We start from the raw sequence: 21,596 nt of genomic DNA on the forward strand, positions 1-21,596 counted from the left end.
CCAGTGTAGCTGTCATTGCTATATCCCATTCCTATCCTCAGGGCCACATAGAACCACGAAGGAGCCTGACGCTTAGGAACGTTACCAAAAGGGAAAATTTAAATAAAATATCTTGGAATAATATATTCCTGGTGGCAGCAAACTACCCAGAGGGTGTTAAGGGAAAGATTAAAAGAAACATCTACCCCAAGGAAAGTAAAGGTCATAACACTCATAATAGCTCATTTGGTGTTGTACCTATCAGAGCTGAAGCTTGCTTCTTCTTGCCCACATTCCCCTTTCCAGCAGTCAAACCCTGATCAACTCAAACACAGATGGACAAACTAATATGGGCTTCAACTGTTAGAAAACTGCCTACGGTGGTGAAAAAACAAACTAAAGGCATAGTCAGTTGCCAAGAGAGAGAAAGGAATGTAAATAGAAGATTTTATGGTAAAAGAGTGCTAAAGAGAAAGTGTGGAAGAGATTATTTCAGACCTGACAAGACAGAAAGTAAAAACCCTGTAAGACCGGCAAAGATAAGAGAATAAAGGGACACAAATAGTGGGCAGCTATGTGTTTGGAGCATATGAGGTACTCCTTTCCCATTTTGAGGGGTGTGAGGTATTATCCTGGATTGCTTATGCTGGAGGAGTTTCATACATTAATGTGAGAGGCTTCAAAATATCTTGAAACCTTAAGGTTTTAACTGAACACTGGATTTAGAGGGAAATTTTGTTATTCACAGGCACTTGATTGGATCTTAAGTCTCATAGAATTTAAAGGACATCTCTGGAATTTGTTGACTTTCTCGCAGTGTTGTGTTGTTCCTAATTTATTTATTTATTGCGCCAACAGAGACCTAAAGTGGCTTACATCATTCTCCTCTCCTCCAACAACCCTGTGAGGTAGGTTAGGCTCAGAAGGTACGATTGGTTCAAGGTCACCCAGCAAGCTTCCACAGCAGAATGGAGATTCAAACCTGGGCCTCCCAGATCCTAGTCTAATACTCTAACCACTACATCACTCTGGCTGAGGTGGGATAGGGGAATTATTCATTCTATTTGCTGCTGCTACCCACAAATCTCTTACGGAGCAATCCTAGGCATGTCTACTCAGAAATATGCCTCATTTTATCGTGGGCTTACTCTCAGGAAAATGTTCTATGGATTAAAGTTAAGTTACTGAATAAATCTAAAAAGCTGTTTTTTTAATATTATGATACTATGATTTACTTAAGCATAAAATGTTTGCATCAGCTTCCACTTCTAATTCTCATACTTTTATACTTGCATCTCCTTTGTTATTCCTTTCTTTACAAAACACAGACTACCCTATATATACCTAGTACCTGAAGTACTATTTAAATCGCTGGTGAGTTATTCAGTACCTGATGCGCAGTCTGTAATACTTCAGTTGTTCCGGGCTTGTCATGACAGGTAGGAATCCGTACCTTAAGAAAGAGATGGAATGTATTATTCAGATTACTTTTTCCCAGAATAATGAAACCAAAAATAAATAAATTAGTAGCATTAATCTCTTCTTGAAAGCTGTGAAAATACTAGTACATGTGTGACAATGTACTGAGCTAAAATGGTTCTTTTCAAAAACATGAAAAAGTAAACACTGGTGGAATAAGTTCTAAAAAAAAATCTTTGTCATTGCTTACATCAATAAGTCTAAGAGTTCTCTGAAAAAAAATTCAACGCAGAAGCCAACAGAGATAAAATGGTCAGGAAGACATACTGAAAAAGCTCTAATTATCCAAGTACAAAAACAAATAAAAACCTCATGCATAATTTGAGTAAATAAAGTACTAATACCATTATCAGACAGTGTAACTGCTAGACAATGTGCTTTTGTAACTACAGAAACCATGGGCATGACTCAACACCAGTTGACTCAACTTTTCAGCAGGGGTTCCCAACGTGGTGCCAATGGGCACCATTGTGCCTACCAACACTTTTCCTCGTGCTCCCCAAGAGTTTTTAGAAAATGGGTGGGGCTTTTGCCCAGCAGGGCTGCTTCCACAGCACAAGAATCTTCACTGAATGTACACTGTAGCAGCCTTTTTGTGGCTGGCTCCGTCTCCTGCAGCAGTCATTTTGTGGCACAATTTTGTTGTTACGTCCACTACACTGTGTCAGAATTCCATATGTGCCCACAAGGTCACAAAGGATGGGGACCCCTGCTTTACAGTATTACCACTTTCATTGTACTTAATGAAATGTAAAATGGTTTCTCTCTAAGAAAGAAACAAAGTTAACTTATACACATCCAAACTAATGATACTTTCAGCTGAAGTATAAATGTAAATTCACCAGCTGAATAAAGGAGCTAATGGAGGTGGATAGTTTGAAACTTGAAACAAGGCCATTGCTACTGGTGGAGAATGTATTTGGCCAAGGGGAGGGCCTGGTCTGGAAAAACCTGAAGGATCAGCACTGCAGTTTACAGGTGCTTTTAGAGTCAGGCGTACCTTTGGACATCCAAGTGGGACTTGTGAATCAATGTACCTTTAAACCACTTTGATTACTGGGCCTTCCATGTCTTTTCTTGAAAAGAAAAACTGTGCTATAGTTATCCACAGATTGATTGTGTTAGAGTCAGATTTCTGTATTATACTGTACATTGGGGCTGACTCTAAAAAACCACTCAGAAACTACAGCTGGTTCAAAAAACTTCAGCAAGATTGTCAGTTGAAACATGTTCAATGGACATATTATGCCTATCTGTGGCTCCCTTTTTATTTCTCAGTGCAATTAAAAGTGCCAGTTTAAATCTATGAAGACCTAAGCAGCAACAAATATGAAGATGTATTCAGATTCAGCAGCAACTCTTTTCTAGGTTGTTCCTACTTCAGAGAGGTGGCAAAGAGGTGTGCACTTCGGGTTTCCGATTTGGAATGATCCTGTATTTCTGAATCAGCCCCAGTATTGCTGAGCTGATTCAGAAATACCAAAGCAAAGCTTTCCAAAGCACTTTAAACGCTTCAGAAAACTTCAGGTAGAGTGGGGGAAACAGGAATAGGTGGGGCAATAGAATGTATAATAACTAATTCGTATGTTGACTCACCCAATAAAAAAAAATTTACAAAGAAAAAAAAAGAAAACTTCAGGTAGAGTGCAGCAGCTGTAGCACTTTTCTTGCTGTTTGCAAACAGCAAGAAAAGTGCTGCTTTCAAGCTTTTTTTACCTAATGGGAGGGGAGAGGAGGGGGGTTTAGTGAGTGAGTCACTACAACTCCCTCCTCCCCATCAGGTTAAAAAAGGCAGGAAGCTTGACAGCAGCACTTTTCTTGCTGTTTGCAAACAGCAAGAAAAGTGCTGCTGCTGCTGCTCCCAAAGCTTTCTGAAGCAACTTAAATACCCGAATCTTTTCCCCACTTCGGTAAACCCAAAGCAGGAAAACTGAATCTTTTGGGGGCATCGTGGCAAGTAGTGAGTAACTAGACAAAGAACTTTCTCTGTCGGGGGACTATGCCTCTGGAACTCCATTACTTCAAGAAGCCAACTTGGTATTGTCACTGGCAGTATTCAGATACCGGACAAAGACCTGTTCTCGTGCAACTTTTGTCGACACCTCAATTAGTTCTGTACAATTTTGCTTTCATACACTAGCAATAGCTGTGTTGCTTTCTTTTTGTATGTTCATGCTAATTCTCTTTACCTTTGTGCTCATACAAAAATGAAATCCATACAAACATAGAGGAGCTTTGGCTTTGAAAAGATTCCAAAAGTAATTATTTTTAGAATGTCTTAAGAATTATTTTTAACTGCAGTATGAATTCAATTCCTCTAGTTTACAATTCCATAGACAGAATTATTGAAAGACTGACATGCTTTATATGCATAATTCTAAATTTTACTCAGTATATATATCAGGGTAACCCAAGTTGACTTCATTTGCTAACACATTCATTTTCAACTGTTAGTTTAATATACATTGTCACACTGTGGCTAAGGACTGGCAGTTTATCTTCCATTTTTAACAGATTCAAACATTAACAGCTGGCTTAATTCACACAGCACACAAGAAAAGAAGATGCTTTAAATTACCTTTATTACAATGCCCATAATAGGCAAATGTAGAGTTTTCCCTGGGACTGGTGAAGGCCACCGATCAATATCACTACAAGCTGAAAAAAAGCAAAACTATGTATTTTGTACATAAATACAGCCAATTCAATTATAATACTTCCTGAAATTTGTGATTAAGGAGGCCCACCAACAAAATTGTAAATGCAAAGCTACTTTCCACTGGCTAGCAAAACAAAAATGCAATATAGTTTGTCTGCAAGAGACACATATTAGAAAGCAGGACGAAAAATATTTGAAATTTGTTAAATTGGGAAAAGAATTTGTTGCCGCCTTTAAAAAGAAAAAGAGGGGAGTTGTATTGTACATAAAAGAAGAATTGCAGCCCAGACTAGTTTTAAAAGATGCAGAAGCCAGATATTTAGCAGTGGAAATTATTTGGAATTCTAAGAAAATATTGATGATCGGGATCTATGAACCTAAGGGTGCAAAAGAAATTTTTTTTAAGGACTTAGAGAAACAATTAGATGAATTCACCTATGATCACATGCTAGCATCCCACCACAAACACATTAATGTTTACAATCTTCTTTAATATACTCACAAAACACCTGCATTTTACTAGAGAGGTACAAAAGTGCAATTAACGCACTTCATTTTATCTTTGCTGAAGCTATTCAGTTTTCAGACTAATATTACCAACCTGCTTCCAAGAAAGGTTCATTCTTCTCAAAATATTCAGGTGCAATGTGTCCAAGCACAATGTGGAAAAAGTGGATATAAGGCAGCTTGCTGACCAGAACCAGGGACTTGTGAAGAAGTAACATAATTCATTATTAGTCTTTCACAAAGCCATCACAGGTATGTAGAGTAAAAGTTGTAAGTAAGGCATTAGTTCTTCATCATATATATGAAAACAAGGTTTATAATGTCAACGGTTAGACATTTTTATGGTTATAAGAGAGATATTCCTGACCAATGCAGCTACCACATCACATGGGATTAAGGGGAAAGCTGCATATATGCAAATGGCCATGACCAATGCCCAACAGCATTTTAAAAAGTAGTTTGGGGAGACTGGGATCTTGAGTAGAGAAGCTGCAAAGCTGAGATAGTGGCCTAATCTTTTTCCTGTTCACCTTTCCCCCATTTCAAATCACTCATCCCCAACTGCTTTTCTCCTTGAAGGGTTGCAGATGCATCTTTGTTCTAACATTCACCTGAAACTATCTGAGAGGACATTTGGTGTGGTAAAACAAGTGTGCCTAAGCACCATGTGAGCATGTTCAGTGTACATATATACAAACTTACACTGCTGCTTCTCAAGCTGTAGCCTCCAGAAGCTGCTTTTGGGACAAAATAAGTACCTTAGGCCACAATTACAATCTCTTTTCTCTGCTTACATCTTCAATTTCTGACAGTGTGCATTATCAGTATTACTGTAGTTTATGAATCATCTTAATACATTTGTGAAAGAGCATTCACACTTCAGTCCTAAGCATGAAATGAACTGTGTCCCATTGATTTAAATGGAATATATTTCTATGGCTAGATTTCTTCAGCTATATAAGATTCGAATTTTTTGGGCACCAATTTAATTGTACTGTGTTTTACATGGTGCCATTTTTTAAAAAAATTGACAATATTTTATTTATGGTTTTGTGTGTGTTGTATGCTACCCCAGGAGAGGCTGCATATAGATTTCCTAAAATAACTAACTATGGTTGATCATCATGGGAGCAAGCATGGGAAATCATCAAGTTCATATATTTACTTTTCCTTCTCCCCTCATACACTTAGGTGCATCTGTTTTCGTATCATGACAAGCCATGGTTTGTTTTTTCACCTGAAATGCAAACTATTCTTTATTCTTGTCCCTCAAAATCAGGAATAATTGATGGTTTGGATAGTAGAGAACAAACCATGGTCTTGAAACAACAAGCTATGGACTGTTGCAGAAGATTTTCATTTCGTAGCGATGCACAAGGGGAGAATGAAGGCAAAGGGAATGCTCAAGCCAAGCCTAAGCATCCCCCCAAGCTCATTCTTGGAACTTGATGATTTCCCATGATGGTTCCCACATGGACAGACAATGGTTTGTTGTAACATATGAAGCAAGATTAAGTAAGTGTACTTTGCATACTGCACTTTGCATACTAAGGAAGTATATTTTGCATTTGACTTTCCAAAATGAATTACCTTCTGGAAGTAGCCTCTTTTTAAAGTTTTGTCTTGGACTTGTCTGAAATATACATAGCCATAATAATATGCTGGATCTTTCTGTGAAGAAAACAAAAACTTCACAATTTTTAACAGCAAAACTCCACAACACTTCAAATGTTAGATAAAGGGTAGAAAGCTTAAAAAATTCTTGCTTCATCCTTGGGATGATACGATTATATAAAATTCAAGCTTTGCACTTTTCACAAAATTATTAGTTCAGAGCAATTAGTTGCTAATAGCACTATGTCACCGCAAATTAAATAGCTCTTCTGCTCAAGATACCTAAACCTTTGATAAGAAAGTATATAATAAAGTTTTAAAAACATTGTTCTGCCTGAAGACGCAAAGGTTTCCAAGGCTGCATTTGTATGTAGACTTAGAGTAAATTAACAACTGCCTATACATGTAAGGCTTACTTCTGAGTAAACATGCATATTCTTTTCTGTGCTTAAAAAACCAAGTTTGCAGCTTTGGGGGCGCTATCAGATCCCTATTTAAAGCTAGACCTCTCTGTGGCATGTTGGATATTTGGCAAGCATCATCAACCGCAGCCCTTTCTTGAGACTGGCCGCAGCTATTCTTGATTTAATCACATCTAAGCTAGACCACTGGAACACACTTTACGCAGGGCTACTTTTAAAGAAAGCTAGGAAGCTCAAAACTCAACAAGAAGATTACTGTCTAGTATAAATCTAGTATAAGTATATAGTATAAGGGCCTTTGCAGGTGGCACCTTGTAAAATGGGCAAAATTAACAACTTCCTATACACGCCCATTCTCTGTTGTGCACCCCCCCCCCCTTATGGAATAGTCTGCCTGATGGGGTTAGGAAGGCTCCCACTCTTCTGGAATTATGCAAACTGTGCAAACACTGAATTACTGAGGACGGAGGGCTTTTTACATGGGTAGGAGGACTGTACTGTAAGAAAATGGTTCAAAGAGACGCATCAGTAAAGAAATAGAGACTGTAGGCTATACTGCTGTGTTACTGTCTGTTACAGTATGTATTGGACCATTTCTTTGTTGTTTAATATGCCATGTTTAATCATTTGTTTTGTTTCAGCACTGTCTCAGCTCTATATTGGATTTCTGCTTATTTTCAAATCTCTACAAATTTTATATTTGCATACCTAATTGCACTGTTTACTGAATGTTCCAACTGTTGATCATATTGACTTACACTGTGTAATCCACTTTGAGTTTCAGTGAGAAAGGGGGACTATAAATAACATAAATGAATAAAAAATACATGTAAGTATAAATCCTTTTACAAAAGGATTTATATCAACGATTGAGCTGCTTCCAGTTAAAACTTGATGGGATTGGGGTACCTGAAGGACTTCCTAGTGCTGTATTTCATCTAGTGCTTACCTCATCTAAGATCAAAGAAGCTTTCAGATAATTACATGCATCGGTTCAACTCTGGGACATCCTTACAGGTAAGTAAGTAATCAGTAGTACAAAGGAGTAGTTTAATCTGGGAAACCACTACACTGGACAACTGCAGTAGAGCACTGGGTGTGCTTTAGGGTACCCTCTTCATTAATGTGGAGTGACATGGCAACCACCAAACACCCGAAATGCTTCCCAGAACCCTCTGAAATGGAGCAGTCTGTAGCACAAACAAAAAAGGGTTCCCTGGAGAAAAACATTTAAACTAAGTTCCCAAGGAACAACATTTCTCATATGCACATTTAATTAATAGTTTGATAATTTGAACATTTTTCAATTTTGTTAGTTGCATCGTGGGTTATAATACAACAATTTAGTAAGCAGCACCTTTCAAAGAACAGGTTTTTAAAAGAACCTTTTATTTCAATTATTAAGACATCAGCATAATAATAAACATTTGCTTAAAGGAAACATAAGCATACTGGAAAGAGAAAAATTTTGTCATATATTTGACCAAGAAAAGACACGCCTCTTCACCAACCTTTAAATAAATGGGAAGGTCTCTGTCAAACTGGTCCAGCAGACAATGCCACGAAAGCTTTCTGCTAGAAGACTGCCGGAATCGAAAACAAAATTGCGTGTCTCCAAGGCAACCTAAGCCAAAAGGAAAAGAACAAAATAGTTACAACTGACTCTGAAATATGTCTCATGAAATTCTGTAACCTCTTGTAAGCGAGCAGTTGTCTGCAAAAAATGCCTTTAGAAGACCAAACTCAGCGTTTGTGTGCTCCATCCAGGGAAAGACATGTCTGCTATGGCTGCTGAATCTGTGCTCTGTTTTCTGCCAGAAGATAAAAAACAGAGCAGCCATGCTGGGGCAGCCCTAGCATGACACTTTGTTTTCCTGCCAGATGAAGATGGGGACACACTATGGCTTCTTCAAATGCAACCCTTTTCTCTTGTGGCAGAGACAGAATGTCAGTGAACACAAGGGAGGCGGGAGAAGAGGTTCAGTCTATTCCAGCTCCTTCTGTGTCCTCTGCTTTAAAAGTTAAAGCAAAATGGAAACAAGCAGCTGGTATCTGGGAATGGCAGGAGGAAGAGAGCTGCTAATCATGGCTTAAAAGAGAACCATTAGAGTGGCTGCCTTCCTTTTACCCTGCTTCCATGGATCAGTACCAATTCAGTGTAGCTGACTCTCCCATCTCCCTTCTGTCTTCAGAGAAGGATCCATAAGAGCTACCATGATTACTATCATCTGCTAAATTTCAATTGCATTCTGTATAACAAAAGCTTTCACACAAGTGCTTAGAGTCCAGTAGCACCTTTAAGACTAACCAACTTTACTGCAGCATAAGCTTTCGAGAACCACAGTTCTCTTCGTCAGTTGGTTAGTCTTAAAGGTGCTACTGGACTCTTTACTAACATGGCTAACTCCTCTGGATCTATGACACAAGTGCTTTGTAGGTATCATCATCTTTCATTTGTTGCCATTGAAAAGTGCCAGCTCAAGTGCAGCAAGGACAACAGCAGGCAGCTGTAGTCATTTCCTCAGAACAAGGGTCAGAAAACATCAGATTGGAGTTTGACATGCTTTATTCTAGCATTTATTAGCTATGAAAAATACCAGAAAGACAACCAGAACAATGTTTAAACGTCTTACAAATGGCAACGTGGAAAATTTTGTTATTTCTCCTGTCTTGCAAGTGAGTCAGTTTAATAAGCGTGCCAGTTTCTACATTTTCCATTTCTCTTCAGATGCAAAGCAAAGGGATTATGTATTCAGCACGTTTAATCATATATAACAATGTTAGTCAAACAGTAAGCATGTAGCCCTTTTACTTACAGAGAAGGGAAAGCATGAAAGCACTCTTCCATCTAAATACTCACTAAGAAGGAAACCTGCTCCATGCTTGTGGTGTTCTGGTCGAAGAACGAAAAGGCACTGGGATGACAGCCAAGCACTTGACATTTATTTAATTAAAATATTAATTTTATTAAACCTTTTAAATTAAAAACTATTTAAAACATGTTTGGCTTCCTGTGTTTAGATCTTTTAGCTCTGTTCTACCCATAAATTCCTAAATTGCTGGATAGACAGTACGTTTCTAAACTGAACATATGCCTAGTAGAACCAAAAGAGTATCAGTTATAAAGTGATGGCCAAAATCTGAAAACAGTAGTGGCCAACCCATTTTGGCAAAAGGTCACAGTTCATGTCTACTGTGTCTGACAAGGCCACTCCAGTACACTAGACATTAGACAGTCTGCAGTTAGCTCCCCGCCCCTTTGATCTAATGGACCAGGAAACTGAGCAGCACAATAGAGGTAGATTGGTGTAAGTATCTAATTAGGCTTTAAACAAGTACATAGCCTGTCTACTGTCATCTAGCAGTGCAAAAAAATCCCTGCTTAAGCTACTTGTGGCATCAGAGCCGTAGGTTGATCATTCCTTGACAACTACATGTATATATGTATATTCTGACAAAAAGTGGAAAGAAAAAGGCAAGGCAGTGATGGGATAATATATCTGAAGACAATGTGGAAGAAAATTATTGATTCTGATTGCCACTGACAATATTGCTAAGGTTGGCAGCAATAATTTCTAGATAGATAGTATCAAGAAAAGAAATATATTCTTCACGGTTTGGAAATCTCTTATTGGAATGTGAGTAGTAACCAAATTGTTAATGATAAATATGGTCAGTAAGTACATTCACAGCATAACCACTTTAACACCTCCTCAAATACTTGTAGAGAATTTACTGTTATGGACAGTACTTTTCCTGGCCAGTATAGAATACTCTGGTAAGAAGGCAATACACTGGTCACTTGTGATAAATTATTTAAGGCAATACATTATATGGATGGTTTGCTGTTGCCCTCTCAAAAAACCTTGATAACATTCAAGAAATGCTGAAAATAAGGCAGAATTTCACAAAGTAAAATAATGCAGAACAATGCTGTTTTGTGGAAATGCTGTGTTGTAAACAATCTACAAAATTCTCATTTTAATGAGGTTTTAAGTTTTTTTCCTCATTAAATTTTAGAAGTGACCAAGGGCTGAAAATATATTGTGTATACATTGGATAAGGATCTATTAAGAGATCTATAGCTGGAAAGCACATTAAAACTTGCAAAGAAATTGATATACTGGGCACTGTCCAGCCAGAATTAACATTTTAATTCCATTAATTTAAATGAGATACTTAAGTATGTGCTTAAATTGTATGTCTCAAAACCAATGGGATTTTAAAGTGCTTAACTTTATTAGTTTCTGACAGCAATGAAGAACTTAATGGTGACTTTGGTCAATAACATGCAAAACAATAATCACAAGTACTAAAATTTAATCTATATGACTGTTAGTTGCATTTGGTCTCTACAATCAACAGATTTAAGTATCATGGTATATGTTTTTCAGTGCACGTCTTCCCTTATTTCTGTACAAGTAAACTATGAAGACTTTAAATATGTTCCTTGCAGCTGTCATATATCAGAGATAATGGACAGGAGTGAAACTAGTAGTGGTGACCATCACTGATCAGGTCACATCAGAGTTTGATTTTGTCAACGAACATCATCAAGTGGGATACAATCATTACAAACCACCACCCCGCAACAACCCACAATTGTCTGGTAGCACATTAATTATTCTGGTAGACTCTGTCTGGTATGCAAAATAATACTAATCAACTTTAGTCATCATCTCATTGCCACTCAAAATCAGTAGTGCATTATCGCCGCTAAATTTAATTCTCTACAAAATTTAAGTACTCTCCTACCTTACTTTTTCCAATTTAGGTTTCATAATAATTCCCTATTTGGAGAGATCACAAGATTCTAGCAATAACTTTGTAACGTATTTTTCTTTGTACCTCCATGAGTAAAAAAGCAAGAAACTTCAACTTTTTTTTAAAAGGAGGGGCCCTGAACATTCAGGGAAGAAGCATGGAATATTTGCGAGAGCACCTGAGACTCATAGGTCTTTAAATAAACTATGTCCTTGAGAATGGCTATTGAAACAATTGAAGGAAGGTGCTGAAATAATTTTGCATCCTACCATGTTTAAAAAGGTTATTCTTCCAAATCCCACCCATCAGTTATTTCCCTCAAATTGCCCTTCATACAATACAGGATTTTCTTTCTACTATTTCATATACTTAAGCTGAACAGAACAACTTTTGCATGAGTGACTCATGATTGGAAAATTAAAGGCACAGTCTATGGATGTTAGCTTAATTCAGCACAGACCTGTAAGGCTTCGTTATTGTTTCAGAAGTGTTTTGAGTTCCACAGGTAAAGGCAGAATAGCAAAAATACAAAGTCCATCACAGGTCTTACTTTTTGTTTAATAAAACTGAAAATACTATTGGTAAAGTACTATCATAAATAGAACTATATTGTTTACATACGTACTCAGCGTGCACATCTAGGAAATAATTACCTGAATTGGAATCTGGGAAAGACAAATAGCAAATATTGGTTTTCTAGGAAAGAAAAACAGAAGTTACATTTTAGTGGGGAACAGGAACTTTTCAGAGACAGATTATTTTAAAAAACATTTATAAACATCTACTCACCTCTTTATCTGTGAGTTTTGCATGCTGAGGGTATAACACCTGCAAAGGATAAAGTTGCCAATGATTAGTAAAGAGATAAATCAATTTAACAAAGCAATCTGCTAGGACTGCAAGTAATGCAAGAGGTAAATCCGGTGTGTATATTTGTCAGTAATCCAAATCCAGAGAGGATTGGTTTAATTTACAAAACTTGGTGAGATTTGCACACAGTAGTGTTTTTAACTTGATCCACATCTTTACCTCCACATTGGAGGTAGCTTTCTGAACAGAGTTCAATCTACAGTATAGCGCAGAGAGACCGAAGTTGGATGGTGAGTACAGCAGGAACAAGAACCTTGCCTCACTCTGCAAGCATATTGCTAGCATGACACTATTTATTTCAAGTTTTTTAATTAATTCAAAGATTGATAAATCATAATGGGTTGCCTTCACACATTCTATATTATTTGAGGAAATTTAAGGAACACGGGAAAGCTATTTAAAGCTTACCTATATCAGTTTACATTTTGTTATTTACTTTAAACTGATGCTAGTATGACTCAGTTAGGACAATCCTCCAAAACATGATTTGGAAGTTTGGGTATGGGCTGCAGGAGCCCTCCAATTTCTTCCACTGGTTTCAGGTTGCTCCAACCCAACTCAACCCAATCCAACCCAAAGGTTTATTACAGTCACAAGACCAGCCAAGTACAGATAAAAAAGAGCAGTTTTTAAATACTTAAAACGAGCAAATACATAAAAGATAAAATCATATATATATGATTATATATAGTATATATTTTATATATATAATATATATATATTAAAAAAACAGTAAAACTCACTCACAGTGACACAAAACATTGTTCTATCTACTTTAGAATTTCTTTTACAGATTGAAGAAGAGTGTAAGGAGAGGCACTGCCAACAGCAACAGGCATGTAGGCAGGGCTTTTTTTCAGGGGGAATGTGGTGGAACGGAGTTCCGGCACCTCTTGAAAATACTCAGCAATAGTGCTTGAAAAAATATTACTTCAAAAAAACCCATGTGTTTCTTCCTCATTTCCCTCTTGAGAGTTCCACCACCTCTTTTCCCAGAAAAAAAACACCCTGCATGTAGGGTATGAGACTGAGAGAAAAGAACAGAGAAATATGCATATTATGCAGAAGCCCTTTCCTTCATCAACATAGAGACAGTTTGGTGTAGTGGTTAAGAGCGGCAGGACTCTAATCTAGAGAACCAGGTTTGATTCCCTACTCCTCCCCCTTAAAGCCATCTGGGTGATCTTGGGTCAGTCACAGCTCTTCCAGATCTCTCTCAGCCCCGCCCACCTCACAGGGTGTTTGATGTGGGGATAATAATAGCATACTTTGTAAACCACTCCGAGTGAGTATTAAGTTGTCCTGAAGGGCAGTATATAAATCGAAAGTTATTATTATCAAGCCAATTGAGCATTCTGTAGATATTGCTTACATGTTTACAGGTTTCTCTCGTGTAACTGTGTTAAGAGCACAAGCATACAAAGACACTGAGATATGAATCAGAACAATCCCCATTCATGCCTCAACCTCTATCTTGAACACATTAGGTGATGGATGATAAAATTAGTCTACCCTGGAGGGGTGCTGTATACAAAAAAAATATGTGAAGTACTCTGCACACTCTAAAGTAAACTGTAAAGTTAATATTTGTTATTATAAACTTATAAATATTTTAAATATTTCACCCTGTTCTTCTCCCACATTGTGGGACTCACAGCAGCTTACACAATAAAACCACACAAGTTAAAACAAAAGGCAGAAAACAGCTTCTCTGCTTATTCACAAACATAAATACCTCTTAATTAAATGCCATTAAAGTATGCTTAAACAATCTGACTTTACACAGCTTCCAGATCTTTTGAAGAATGGGTGCTATTCCGGCCCCACAAATATGTGATTCTATAAAACAAGACCAGAAACACTCAGAGTAGCAGATTTGGAGTTATCCTAATTTATCTTTACAAAAAGCCTATAAGGTTGTTTGTTAAGATACAATACTATAATTATTTATTAAATTAATTATTAGAAGTCTGCCACAGGGCAACTTTAATATTTAAAGCTGAGCAAAAATGTAAATCCTGCAAAGATAAACAACAGCTCCTATTTGAGATTTAAAACCAAAACACATACACAAAAATCTAGAATTAATCAAATAGTACTTTGAGAAAAAACATCCACCATCTATCTCCTTCCCCATAGTAGTTTATAGTAAAAAAGCCTGTTGCATAGATATATTTTGGTCTTTGGGACTTCAGTCCATGGTCACAAGACATTTCTGTCTCATTAATCACTGCTTATTATATATAATTTCTTTTACTAGGTATTTTCTCCCTGTGGTTAAATGCGTGGGCCAATTCTAATGAATATTAAGTATGTCTTACATAACTGGAGTTCAAGGAGTTTTGCATGCAGAAACAAAATCAAAGTACAGTGCTAACAACACTGTACTATTATCATTTGGAAAACTTTGTATATTAGCATTATAGACAAAGTCACAGGGATCATATGTTCCACAACTGCCCGCATGTAAGGAAGCATAGCAGAGGCCAGAAAAAATGAAGACCTGGTATGACATTCCCTCGTTCTTAAACAGCAGAAATGGCACCAGAGGCGTTTTTAAAATTCAAAAGTATCTTACTAGTTTATTTTTTTAGAAGGGAAAGGTCAGGTGAAATCAGGGGTTAAAAATTTATGAGGTTATTCAACAAATATATCTGAGGTAAAATCCAAACATGCACATATTTCCATTCTTATGCCCTCCACAGATATTTAATGCTTATGTTTTGAGGCTATTCTTCCTTTGGTTTTCCCCAAATGCTCCAGTATACTTTCTTTCGGTATTCTCTTTCTCTTCTAGAGTTAGGAATGCTGGTACCCACTTTCTAGTACCCAATCCCTTTCTCTTCACACACCAGTGCTTTCTTTCAGTCGTTAACTGAATCTGAAGGTCTCCACAGGCAGTTTCCAATCACACCCAACCAGAGATCTCTTCACTCTCCAGAGCTACCTCCCTATTTGACTGGGTAGGGAAAATCTCTCTTTAGAAGATCTATCCCATTTTCCTTGGCCTGCTTGGGAGTCTGCAGTGCACCTACTTCCCAAACCTCCTTGCCAACTTACCCCAGTTCTCCTGTTGGTTCAAACTACTTTCTCTGCTAAGACTCCCTCTCTCTTCACACTGGATTTTCACTCTCTTCTCTGCTAGGACGGAAAAAAGACCCTCCCCTCTTTACAGCCCATGCTATCCAATCAAATGCCTCGGACTAGCCTGCCACTCAAAAGCTCTGATTTTGTGAGGCATTAACCTTAATAATGTTACCGTTTGTGTACAGGCTTTCCAGGCTTTGTAAAATGTGCAGTCTGTCACACCTGGTCTGATAAATGGAGGGGCTGATGTACATTGGATATGCACTTAATAGTGCCATCTTAAGCAGAGTTAAATTCTTCTAAGTCCACTGAAGTCAATGACCTTAGAAGAGTGTAACTCTGTTTAGAATTGCATTGTAACTCCATTAAAACTTGCTGTGCAGAGAAGACTTCACCACGGTTTCTATTATCTATCCAACTTATACACTGCCTTTCCACCATGTTTGGTGCTCAAAACAGTTTACAGCATACATACAAAATAAAACATTAATACAATGTTAAAATGGATTGGCGCAACATGATCTGAGAAGCAGACTTAAGTTTGCTTAACTCAAATGTCAAGCCTTGGTCTGTCCTGATTCACACTTTGCTCAGTACTTTCTCATTTGTCCTACACTGGAACCACAACTAATTGCAAGCTATTCATCACTGCATGTCCGCTGCCTCCCCTGGAATTCTGGGGGCATGCATTTTCCCTTCACGCTTTTAATGCTTACTGCAGTAAACAACAATCAAATGCTGATGATCTGAGACACTGTATAAATTAGGGAATGGACCTTAATAATGAATCTCACAGGGTGGCTTTGGGCATGTTAGTTTAAACTACTTCACAGGAATGTTGTAAATATAAAATAACTCTACTTATACCTCCTTTTGAGAGGAAGAATGAGAAAAAGTAAACAATAAATGAAATTTGATGCATGTTGAAATCTTTTACTAATCACATATTTTGTAAGATGTAAGAAAAATAAACTATGGGTAAGATGAGGAGTGGATGTAACTGTTACATGTGGCTGAATAACAAAACATTCTCATAACTGGTTACAACAGTCTTCTTCTACTATACCACTTTCCCTACGAAGTGGTTCCCGTTGTCAAAATTCCCCTTCCGTTTTCAAAACAGCGGAGGCTCTTTTAGCTAGTAACATAGCCACCTTGAAAAACCGGAGAAGTGTCAGTGAGCCTTTGCTAAGCGTGTGACATTCGCTGCTTTTGTTTACATGGGAAGAGAGGAAAGTCCAAATCTCTTCACCTTGGAAAAGAGAAATGTCAGTAGCGGGAGTGAGATGAAACACAAAGGAGAACCGTGTAGCATCTGCTAACGAACAGGAGTCCCTGGCTCCCATCTGTCACCAACTCCGACATAGCCAGGGAAGAAGCCGGAAAGGATTTTTCTTCCTCTTCGGGGTGACATTCCCAAGACCCTGCCTGCCCCCCTGCTCAGCCCGCCCTCCAGCCAAGGGAACGGGATGTGATGGGCGGAATCCCGCCATCTCTGTGCAAGGGGCGCCAGCAGCTGCCGGCTTACCGAACCGCTCACCTCCACGGCTTGCCCAAGCTCCAGGTCAAAGCCTACCACGCACACGCAGTGCAACCAGGCCGAGAAGCGGTCCCAAGGCAGCAGCGGCAGGCAGCGACCCGGCGCGCGTTCCTCGGCAGCCTCCGGGGAACCCGCCAGCCTCACGTTTCCGCCCACACCATCGCCTTCGTCCCGCTTCCGCAAGGACATGGCGAATGGCTGTGGTAGTGCGGCCGCCCGGCCAAATCCCGCTTGCCCTCTGCTTGACTGGCTCGAGAGCCGGTTCTCGCACTAACCCGAAAGGAAGGAAAACCTCGTGACGCAGGTCTCTGGGGCCGCCACTGCCGCTTCCCGCCCGCCCCCCTTTTGGTGTGGGTGAATCCAAAGCAGCCTTAGAGGAGGGAGATGGGAGAATCCAACTGAGCAAGATAGGGGGTGGGACAAACTAAGGGGAGAGGCAAGGACTGAGGAAAACAAACATTCCGCAGTTATTGGGAAAACGTTTTGCTAACACGGTAGCATTTAAAATACCAGAATCTCTCCAGCGTGATTTTTTGCCTCAGAATATGTTACATGGGTTGCGCGCGCACGTACACACATATCACACGCAGGTATTTACACAAACTCTCAAGCTCCTTTTTCATACTCAGGTAATGGACTAGGCGCTTATACACACACGCGGAGCCGGAACGGTCGACTCTAGTTTAGAAAGGATTGAAGGTCATGACATTTGATCCTGACCTATACGGATGCATACTTCTCTCTCTGCTCATTTCTTATAGAAGCAAACACTTTACTCTTATTTTAACCTGGACTTTTTCAATGGTGGTAATGACGAGTACCGAGTACCTACTGGCACATTTTTAGGGGGCTCTTCCCAATCCTGAGAGGGTGGGATTGGTGGAAACCAGTGCAACCTTTGATATGTGTACCGACACTTTCCCCCCCCCCCCCTTTTAACAGAAAAGTACTGGTTTTAATGAAACCCAAAGAACGACTGTCCTTTCATTTTGCATTTCCAGCTGCTAATATTATTTAAGATATTCTTAATCCACTTAGACTCAAGTAACTTTGCATAGAATATACTGTCAGACACCTTTTCTTCTTTACAATCATTAGGCTAATTAATGTGATGTATTCAATGGCATTTTCACAAATGTTGCTAAGAATCCTTTCAGTCTGGACTATATCCCTTAAGAATCATGTTACTGCCAGATAAAAGACAAGAGAACCATTTACCAAATGTACATTCTAGTCAATGTTAAGAAATTAAACAGTGTAAGGTGAACACATCCCATAGCCATTCTGATCTAAAACAATAGTAGGGTAATATCTTTATTAGGGCTAATAAAATGTCACAAAGTATTGAATATACTTTTCTCAAGCCCTATATTAAGCAAAAAATGGCAAAGGGTAGACAAATATATTGATAGCCATGTTGAAAAGCCTAAATCTGCATACAGAATAGAAAAGGTTTTGCAAAGATCTGATTAAGTTAGGCTGTTCAGAGGGCCAAAATGATTTCAGGTTGCAGCCCAAGGCTACTGAGAATTTAGGACAAGAATACAATTGCTGCAATGTACAACTGATGTACATATACTGTTGTACATGTGAATTTAGTTCTCTGGTGTCTGTATATGAGCCAAAACATTGTGTGAGAGTACCATAAGAGTACATTACAGCAGTAGCTCCCATTTCCTTCCTATAGTTCCACATAACTTGCTAGGTAAAGACCATGTCTCAGTGATGGAACACCTGATATACATGTATAAAAATTCTAAATTCAATCCCAGACATTCCAGTTAAAGAATGTGGATATTAGATATCATATGTGTCCCAGAAACATGGTGGAATCAGGAAAACCAATGGGTATGGACATCACTCAGTATGAGTGCTATAGGCAGGACAGAGAGGGATGTGCCAGTGGAAGTATTGCATTTTGTATCAAAGAAGGCATAGAATCAAGTAAGAGGAATGAACTCTCCATCAGAAATTATATGGGTAGAAGAACTAGGTGACTTAAACGTGATAGTGTACCCCTGTTCAGACCTTTGAGGCTGATCTCAAGGTGGGGAAGGTAATTAAGAAGGTGACTAAAGAGGATAATTTGTGATACTGGGTGACTTCAACAACCCTCACATTGACTGGGAAACTGAATGCTCAAATACTGTCGTTGAAATTGGATTCCTAAACATCATAAATGATTGTAAACTGGAACAGGAGGTCACAGAGAGGTATGGACTTGGTTCTGAGTGGGGCTCAAGTCATGATGATCAATGTAGATGAAATTGCACCAGTTGAGAGTAGTGACCACAATGCTATTAAGTTCAGCATTCTTGTCAATAAAAAGATACCTTAAAGTCCAAAATAGTAACATTTGATTTCAGAAGAAGGAACTTTTTAAAAATGAGGGAACTAGTTAAAAGGAAACAGAAAGGGAAACACAAGAAATTCCTAGACGATGCTTGGATACTATTTAAAACCAGACTAACTGTTGCCCAGTGCATTCCCCAGGTTAGGGAAGGTACTATCAAGTCAAAAAGAATGCCTCCACGGTTATCATCCCAAGTCAAGGAAGCTATAAAAAGCAAAAAGCCATGTTTTAAAAAGTAGAAGGCCTGCCCCAATTAAGTGAAAAGAAGGAGGCACAGGGTCTGGCAAAATAATTAGGCATGCAAAATAAGAATTTGAGGAGCAGATTGCTAAAACCATCGACAAAAACAATCATATCTTCAAATACATCTGGAGCAGGAAACCAGCCACGGAAGCAACTGGGCCTTGGGATGACCAAGGAATAAAAGGATTGCTAAAGGAAGATGGGGAGATGACAGAGAACCTAAATGAATTATTTGCATCTGTGTTCACTGCGGAAAGTGTGAGGCATGAACCCACACAACAAACAGCCATGATTTTCAGGAAGGGAGGCTAAAGAATGGAGTCAAACTGTGGTGATGAGAGGTGAAGTTCTAGACCTACAGGTGAAATTTAAAATCAGTAAGTCTCCAGGTCCTGGCATAAACCTGAGAGTTCTTAGGGAACTGACATGTGAGATGATTATCTACTAATGTGTAGATGTAACTTCTCACTAAAATGAACCACTGTCCCAGAAGTCTGAAGAGTAATAAATGTTACATGATATTTTAAAAAGCCTAGAGGGGGAGCAGGAAATTATAGGCCACCTAGCGTAATGTTTGTCTCTGGCAAATTAGTAGAAACTGTAATCAAAGGTAGAATTATTAGCCACATAGAGGAACTAAGCGTGCTGAGGGGAAATCGACATGGCTTCTACAAAGAGAAATCCTGCTTCACTAACCTTTTGGAATTATTTGAGAAAGGAACAAACATGTAGATAATGGTGACCCAGGAAATATAGTTGAAATTTCAAAAAGCTTTTGACAAGGTAACTCTTAAAAGGGATAAGAGGATGGGCCCTTATGGATTAAAACCGGTTAAACAACCAGAAGCAAAGTGTAAGAATAAATGGACAGTTCTCACAATGGAGGAAAGTAAGTAATCCCATAAGGATTAGTATTGGAGCCAGTGCTATTTAATTTGTTCATAAATGTTGTAGAGCTGGGGGCAAGCAGTATAGTGGTCAAGTTTGCAGATGACATGAAACTATTCAGGATGGTGAAAATCAAAGCTGAAAGTAAAGAGTTCCAGCAAGATCTCCACAAATTAGGTGAGAGGGCAACCATGTGGCAAATGAAGTTCAAGGTGAGCAAGTGTAAGATGATGCACAGTGGAATGAAACATTCCAACTTCAATTGTATGCTTTTGGGGTCTGAACTTGCCAAGACTGAAAGAGAAAGAGATTCTGCGCTCGTAGTGGATAGCTCAATTAAAATGTCAACCCAGTGTGCTACAGCACACAGCGGATTCTATTCTGGCGATTATTAGGAAAGAGGTTGAATGAAAAAGAACTCTAGCCAATATTATAATGGCCCTATATAGATCTATGGTGCAGCCTCATTTGGAATAGTGTATGCAATTCTGGTCACCACATCTCAAAAAGGATACTGCAGAGCTGGAAAAAGTAAAGAAGAGGGCAATCAAGATGATTGAGGGGTTGGAGAGAGAGAACAGACAGAATTCTGTCTCCCAAAAGACAAACTCAAGGGCATCCAGTAGATTCAGGATAGAGAAAAGGAAATACTTTTTTACATAATAAATTATTCAAATGTGGAATTTCCTGCCAGAGCATGTAGTGATGGCCACAGGCATTGAAGGCTATAAAAGGGGGTTAGACAGATTCATGGAGGATTCATGGATGTTGCCAAGAGGCAACATCAGGGGAAGGCCTTGATCTCTATGCCCTGTTGTTGGCCCTCCAGAGTAACTGGTTGGCCACTGTGTGAAAAGGATGCTGGACTAGATGGACCATTGGTTTGATCCAGCAGGGCTCTTCTTATGTTTTTCATATTACTTTGCTTTTAATCTTCAGAACCAAGTGTTGAGAAAGATCTTTCTATTAGACAATACTCAGCTAGGCAACGGCTTAAGAGAGTTTTATGCAGAAATATATCTGTGGATTTTTTGGTCTTTTTCCTGACTCCCATTGTGATCTTTTTGATAAATAGAGAGCTCATACTTTACTATACTATCTGTGCCCCACATGAAATGAAGAAATACAATGTTGACAGAAAAGAAGCAATACAATGTAGAGAAATTCTTGATGGTAGTCTGACAGCTCTGT

At 38.7% G+C, this 21,596-nt stretch overlaps 1 protein-coding gene across 3 annotated transcripts in view; it reads right to left on the reverse strand.

The window, feature by feature from the left end:
* The window catches only part of DENND6A (DENN domain containing 6A), a 49,054-nt gene extending 31,808 nt beyond the window's left edge, over window positions 1-17,246 (reverse strand). Inside the window, exons 1-8 of one of the 3 annotated variants that reach the window (XM_054977836.1) lie at window positions 17,197-17,246; window positions 12,214-12,252; window positions 12,078-12,120; window positions 8,172-8,284; window positions 6,215-6,295; window positions 4,719-4,824; window positions 4,037-4,116; window positions 1,370-1,432 (exon numbers count right to left, since the gene is read on the reverse strand). In XM_054977836.1, the coding sequence (XP_054833811.1) occupies window positions 1,370-1,432; window positions 4,037-4,054 (81 nt within the window). In that variant the 5' untranslated portion in view covers window positions 4,055-4,116; window positions 4,719-4,824; window positions 6,215-6,295; ... (2 more) ...; window positions 12,214-12,252; window positions 17,197-17,246. Of the gene's footprint in view, window positions 1-1,369; window positions 1,433-4,036; window positions 4,117-4,718; window positions 4,825-6,214; window positions 6,296-8,171; window positions 8,285-12,077; window positions 12,121-12,213; window positions 12,253-16,921 lie in introns of all 3 variants that reach the window. The other 2 variants (XM_054977834.1, XM_054977835.1) reach the window with 2 other exon arrangements.
* Between the last annotated feature and the right edge of the window lie 4,350 nt (window positions 17,247-21,596).

This window comes from Eublepharis macularius, chromosome 4, assembly GCF_028583425.1.
Source record: "Eublepharis macularius isolate TG4126 chromosome 4, MPM_Emac_v1.0, whole genome shotgun sequence".
Classification (NCBI taxonomy): domain Eukaryota; kingdom Metazoa; phylum Chordata; class Lepidosauria; order Squamata; family Eublepharidae; genus Eublepharis; species Eublepharis macularius.